Source organism: Oryctolagus cuniculus, chromosome 11, assembly GCF_964237555.1.
Source record: "Oryctolagus cuniculus chromosome 11, mOryCun1.1, whole genome shotgun sequence".
NCBI classification, from domain to species: Eukaryota; Metazoa; Chordata; class Mammalia; order Lagomorpha; family Leporidae; genus Oryctolagus; species Oryctolagus cuniculus.
In genome coordinates, this window is record NC_091442.1 from 49,492,319 (window position 1) to 49,499,218 (window position 6,900).

Genomic DNA, 6,900 nt, shown 5'->3' on the forward strand with positions numbered 1-6,900 from the left:
TGTAACTCTGCCTTTCAAATAAATAAAATAAATCTTAAAAAAAAAAAATACTTGCATCCCCTACAAAGTACCTGGGTTTGATGCCCAGCTCCAGCTCATGCTAATGCAGAACCTGGCTCTGGGAGGCAGCAGGGATGGCTCAAGTAATTGGGTTCCTGCCACTCACATGGAAACCTGGATTGAGCTCCCAGCTCCCAGTCTCAGCCTGGCCCAGCCCTGGCTACTGTGGACGTTTCAGTAGTGAACCAGAAGATAAGAACTCTCTTCCTGGGGGGCTGCATTGCGGCACAGTGGGTAAAGCAGTGGCCTGCAGCACCAGCATCCCATATGGTCGTTGGTTCGAGTCTCAGCTGCCCCACTCTCCATCCAGCTCCCTGCTAATGTGCCTGGGAAAGCATCAGAAGATGACCCAAGTGCTTGGGCCCCTGCACACATGTGGGAGACCCTGAAGCAGCCCCTAGCTCCTGGCTTTGGTCTGGCCCAGGCCTAGCCATTGCAGCCACTGGAGAGTGGACCAGTGAATGCAAGATCTCTCTTTCTCTCTCTCCTTTGTAACTCTGCCTTTCAAATAAACATCTTTAAAAAACTAAAAAAGGAATTCTCTTTCTGCATCTCTGTCTCTCAAATAAATATCTAAGTATTTTTAAAAAGCTTTTTAAAGGCGTCACATATAACAAAGGAATTTTCCAGAATTCTGAGTGGTTCTTTTGCCATATCTCCCACACAACACATGGCCACACGGATTTACTTGAATTCAGCAGACAGAAATTCACGTTTCACCAGAAGGAACGAGGGAGTTAATATTCACAGAAAGATTCACAATGAGTTCTCTTTAAATAGCAAAGCTCCTGGCACATGTTAAGAATACTGCATCAGTCGCAGGAGCTGTACTTGCCAACTTTCCAGAACCTGCGCTATTTAAAGTAAGTCATGCTTCTGACGACTGGGAAGAATTCAGGCTCTTCTGCAGGGCCTCCCTCCTAAGACTGGAGTTGCATTTTCACTTAGACTTCCTTAAATAAAAACCTCGGAGGGGCAGGCGTGTGACCTGTAGGTTAGGCACCTGCGACCCGCACTGGAGAACCTGGGTCCCACGCCTCGCTCTGTTCCTGACTGCAGCTTCCTGATGACGCAGACCCCGAAAGGCAGCAGCGACAGCTCAAGGCACTGGGCTCCTGCCACCCATGTGGGAGACCTGGATTGGGTTCTCAGCTCCTGTTGTCCGCCCAGGCCAGCCCCAGCTGTTGTGGGCATTTGGTGAGTGAACCAGCAGATGAGAGATTCTCGCCGCCCCCCCCCCCCCCCCGCCTCTCAGATAAAAAACCCTAGGTTAGTTTAATCACAGACAAAAGGAACGCAGGGAGCAGCACCTTGCCTTCTGAATTACTGGAGGCAGGTCACAGACAGGAGAGCAACAGTTAAAATGATTTCGATTTCTGAGAGTCTCATTCTAGAAAGCACCAAAGAAATTTCTCGGTGCTTAGTGCTTAGTTAAAAATAGTTCACACTCTGGAGTTGAGAACACACATACTTAAAAAAAAAAAAAAAACAGACTCGAAATGTAGGGTTTAGAAAACAGCATGGTTGTGTGTTGTGAAAGCAACAACACATGTCGTGAGCCTCCAGGTCTGCATCTGTAGCTTCCTGACCTGTATCTGTGAGGCATCGGGGCAAAGACATCTCTGGAGCCCCACAAAGACAGCCAGGGTGGGCAAGAGTCACTTTTCCTACTTGGCTTGATTGCTTCTGCAAAGCAGTTTTACATAAACCCTGTGGGGGTGGGGCCTGCCTAATCCCACCTGGCTCTGGGTGCCTGGTGGAAGTCACAAGGTGGAATCCTGGGATGCTTTGAGAGTCATGTCAGATACCTGCCCGGCACCTGCTGCAGGCAGATCAGACTCAGACCCAGGCAGTCCCATTCAGGTGAGACACAGCACCGATGAAGGCCATGCTCAAGGTCACAGCCACCCCAAATACTCCATTAATAATTAACACTGGCCAGTGATTGGGGCATAATGAGCTTCGGAGAGCCTTATCTCACTTAATGCTAACAGCCTCCACGGGGTGGGTGTGCGACAGGTATACTCTGGTAACCTTTCCCGGGTCACACAGGTCAGAGGCAGCCGAAAATTCTCTGCCTGGGTCTCTTGGTCCGCTGGTCGCTGGGCATTCCCTGGGCCCAGCTGCCCCCTCACCGCGGGAAGCCCTGTCGGGGCACTCTGGGCTGCAGTTTCAGCCGAGCCCAGCCCGGGAGTTGAGTCATCCCCAACCCAAGCCCCAGACTTGGGAGCAAGAAGCAGGCGATGACTTCAGCCCCAAACCTCAGGGAGCAGCAGCCAGCCAGCCCCATCGGGCCCTGTCCAAAGTCCTGACCCGCAGAATCCACGAGAGCAACAGAGCGGTGGCTGTGCCCTGCCACCAGGCATAAAGGGCTCCGGTGTGCAACAGTAATTAGGACAGAATTTGGTCACCGACACTCTGTGTTTCACAGATGCAGAAGCACTGCAAAGAACAGTAAAGAGAAAGCGAGGATTCAAACCCAGGTGGGAAGGCACAGACGCTTCTGGAAGGATTAGACTGTACCACCCCACCCACGTAAGTATGGCTGGCCCTGGCATCGCTCCACTTCCGGGGGCTGAAATTTCCCTAACTACTCGCCCACGTGCAGTGAGGCCCACGCTTAACAAGTACAGCCAGTTCTTATCACCATTATTCCCTAAATAACATAATATAGCATCTATTTCTGTAGCATTGATCTTGTGTTAGGTATTATAAGTAATCTGTGGATTAAAGTGTACAGAAAGATGATTGTGCAGCTCCGATGCAAATACTATGCCATTGTATACAAGAGATTTAAGCAGCCCTGGCTTTTGCTATCGGTGGGGAGTCCTGCAGCCGATCCCCTGAGGAAAGCAAGGGCAAGCCAGCACCACTGATTGTTAACGGAGCCGTCCCCAACACACGAGTCCCAGTTCTGCCTATTTTAGAAGTGCTTCTGAATGCCCTGGTTTGGGGCACACAGGCCCGTGGTTCTCAAACCCAAGTGTGCACTGGAGCACCTGGAAGGCTTTGGAGGTCCCCACCCACCCCAAGGTTTCCGATTCTGGGGGTCGATGATGGGCCCCAGAATTGTATTTCTAGAAGGTTCCCAAGGGGCAAGCTGATTCGAGCCCTGGGCTGCTCAGCTTCCCATGCAGATTCCTGCTAACGCACCCTGCGAGGCAGCAGACGATGGCTCAACAGCTTGGGCCCTCGTCCCCAACACTGCAGATCCCAATGGAGTTCCAAGCTCTGGCTTCAACCTGGCCCAGCCCGGGCTGTTGTAGGCATTTGGAGAATGAATGAGCATATGGAAGGTTGGTCTTTCTCTCTCACCTCCCTCCCCCAATACTCTTCCTTTCAACAAGATAAAAATAAAGAAATGGACCTTTTTAAAATAAAGACATACATTTGAAGTCCCCAGGCTAAGGCTGCTGCTGCTGACCAGGGCTCACACTTGGAGAACCGCTGGGGCAGTGAACTTGCAAGAATGATGCTCCCTTGCAAGAAGTTGGCGTCATCATGCAGGTTTTATCTTGCACAACAGGTCAGGTCAAAACATCCCCGCCTACACTCCACTGCTCTCTAGGCGGCTCCCAGGGTAGCTGCGTCCTGGCCTCGTCCTTTTTTCCCCGATTGTCACCTCTGCAAGCTGGCAGACACTGGCTAGGGAAAGGGACACTGTGGAGAGATGGCTGGGTGGGCATTCACACGGGAGACAAGAAAGCTGCTGAAAAGTATTTCCCGACCGTGCTCTGAAACCCGGTGTCAGCTAAGGTCATCTCTAAGCCTGCACCTGCCAGGGGGGCAGAAGTCACAGCAAAATGGGGCAGAGACAATGCTTGCTGACCCCACTCCAACCTAGACCAGAAAGGCTCCCAGATCCTTGTTGTGTGCCCTGTGGGGTCTGTTCCGATGCCTTAGCTGAGGGCAGGGCTGTAGCCAGGCAAGAGCCAACCATGGACGTCACAGTAGTCTGAGCCACCCAAGTCCAGTGACAGCCTTGTCCTTCCATGAGCTGCTCTACTCCCCTTTCAAGGCCACATTCCACCCTCTCTGTCAACCCAAGGGCTTCTTTGTCTCTCTCTCTCTCTCTCTCTCTCTCTCTCTGTCCCCCCCCCCCCCCGCACTGGTTCAAGGGCACTGGCTGCTGACTGCATCCTAAGGAAAACTTATCTAGTGACTCATTTTGATTAAACCAGCAAAGTAATGATACAATGGGGGGGTAGGAATATTGGTCCAAAGTTCTTTTGGGTTAATTCGAAAAATAACTGCAAGGTAACTGGCTACTTGGTACTGGTGCATGGCCACTCCTGCATATAATACATTAAGGTGCTGAGTGGTCTGCAGAGCCCATCTACCAAGGGAGCATCACGGCGCCCACTTCTCTGAGGCTCAGGGAGCAACGGATGCAGTTATATGAGACTCCACTTCCCACCACCCCTCCCCGGCCCTATCCTGTCCAACGGGTCGCAAGGCCCCTGCCTCCAAGGCCCCACGCGGCAGGCCACCCTGGGTTTCCAACCAGACTGTGGAGTCTGGTGCCCTGGCGGTGCCTCTCTGTTGGTCCCCAGCCTCGGCTCTAAACCTTGGCAGAACAGTCGTGGGTTCGGGCCCGGGAGGAGCCAGGCGTCGGCGTGCACGCAGGGCCGGCGTCTTGGCTCCCCTGGCCCAGCCAGGTCCTCAGAGCGCGGTGCTCCTTGGCTGTGAACCGGCAGCCGCGCGGTGGCTTGCTCCCCGCCCACACGCCCCGGGAGCGAGGAGATCCGAGGCCGGGACTTTCTCCTCCCAAGGGCCACCGCCGCAGCTCCGTTTGTTTACCAGGGCCGGGTCTGTCCCCAAGGCGAGTCGCCGCGCCGCAGCTGACGGTGACAACTGCCTTACTCTTTCCGCTTACCCCTCCGGCCCGGGACGAGAACCGTTCAGTCCGTGCCGACTCCCGGGTTCCCGGCGCCCTGCGCCCGGCGGCGGCCTGCAGTTCCCCGCAGGTGTGCACGCTCCGCAGTGCTGTGAACCCCGCAGTGCAACTTTGGAGCCGGCCGAGCGCTCAGCTCTCTCTCGCGCGCGCACAAAGGCCCGCAGCTGGCGCCCCACGCGGACGGGGAAGGCGGACTCGGGCGCCTGGTGCAGCGGCCAGGGGGGCTGGAGCCTCGGAGCCGGGTGGGATGGAGCGGGGGGTGACGTGGCGCCTCCGTCGAGAGCAGCGGAGGGGTCAGGGTGCTGGCGAGGCGAGCTCCTGCAGGGCTGCCCGAGTGCCTGCTGCTGTCCGCTGGGGCCGGGGCCGGGGCCGGGGCAGGCGGCTCCTAGGGTCCCCGCGGGACGCGAGAGTAGGGGCGTCCTGATCCCCCGCGGCGCACTCACCGGACACGTTCAGCCGGCCTCCCAGGAACCAGCCGATCTTGCCGCTGTTGAAGTCGCAGTCCCAGACGGTGTGGTAGGGGGTGTCCCACACAAGCATGTCCCGCGCCAGCGGCCCCCAGAAGGCGGCGGGCTCCCGGGCCGCCTGCGCGCTCAGCGCGGGGTACGAGCCTGGAGGCGCGCCGGCTACAGCGGCGGCGGCGGCGGCGGCGGGGGCGCGGCCCGGGAGCCAGGAGGCTGCCCCGCGCCGGGCGCTCACCCCGCGCAGCGGCTGCCCCGAGCGCCCGCGTAAGCTGCCCAACAGCCGCCCGACGCCGCGGCCCAGGCTGCGCGCCGCCATCTCGCCCGACGCCCCGAGACGGGTGCTGCGCGCCGGGGGCGCCCCTTGGAGACTTCGCAGGCCCCGCCCCCGCCCCGCCCTCCGGCCACCACCCACTCCTCGGGGGCCCGTCCAAGCTCTGGAGTAGTTTCCTGGAGCCAGCCCCTGGCCCCGCTCCTGCTCCCCGGCTAGCTCAGGGACTGCGCAGGAGCCGGGTGATGGAGGCCTGGGGCGGCGTGGGGAGGGTCCCCGACGCAAGCGGGTCTGCGCCCCCGCCCTGACGCTCCTCGACGCGGCTTGTTTTGGTTTCAGTTTGCGCGCGAGTCTTCGAGCCCCGACAGCTGCTCCGCGCGGGCTGCTGCGGAGGCAGGTGCGTCGGAGGACACGGCCTCTGGCTGGGGAGCGGGAGCCCCTGGGGCGGGAACGAGCCGGTGCAGAACGAAAGCGAGTGGGAGATGGCGCGCTGGAGTGCACCGGCGGGTCCGAGGGCCGAGGCGTGGTCCGCTCAGCCGGCTTGTAATCCCTTCGTGCGCGCCTGAGAGTGGGCGCCGCACAGGCCGGTCCCTGGCTCCCCCCTGCACCGCACGCGCTCGCCCAGGAGACCGACGGGGGCCGAGCTGCTGCCCTGGGGCTCCGTGTCTTTGCCACCAGCTGCCGGCCCAGTCTCCGGGGGAAGGGCTACTAGGACCGCAGACGCTCTCGCTCACCCCGGCTGTCTGGCCGCAATGGGCCATATGCTGGCCTAGCTTCTGTGGCCTGGGTTCAGACCCTGCAGCTCTGCGACCTTGGAGTTCCTTAACGTCTCAGGCTCACTTGCCTTTTTCTGAAAGCTGGAGGAGCGCCCACTTCTGGGGGGTGGGGTGGGCATGGCTGCGGTAAAGAATAATACGATTACGGGGGCAAGCGTTTGGCCCCCACATCCCATATGGAGTGCCTGGGTTCCAGGCCTGGCCGCGCTCCCCACACCAGCTTCCTGGGAAGCAGCAAGTGAGGGCTCAAGTACTTGGGTCCTTGCCAACCACGTGGGAGACCCGCAGTGTGTTCCTGGCTTCTGGCTTTAGGCTGGCTCAGCCTCTGCTTTTGGGGGAGTGAACTAGCAGATGGAAGATCTCGAGCGCTCGCTCGCTTGCTCGCTCTCCTCTGCCTTTCAAATAACATGGAGAAAAAAAAACAGATTAGATAAT

The 6,900-nt window shown here is 58.3% G+C and overlaps 1 protein-coding gene across 1 annotated transcript in view; it reads right to left on the minus strand.

The window, feature by feature from the left end:
* ACSS1 (acyl-CoA synthetase short chain family member 1) overlaps positions 1–5,798 on the minus strand; it is a 54,151-nt gene extending 48,353 nt beyond the window's left edge. Inside the window, exon 1 of the mRNA XM_051834478.2 lies at positions 5,401–5,798. Within this exon, the coding sequence (XP_051690438.1) occupies positions 5,401–5,737 (337 nt within the window). The 5' untranslated portion in view covers positions 5,738–5,798. The remainder of the gene's footprint in view (positions 1–5,400) is intronic.
* Between the last annotated feature and the right edge of the window lie 1,102 nt (positions 5,799–6,900).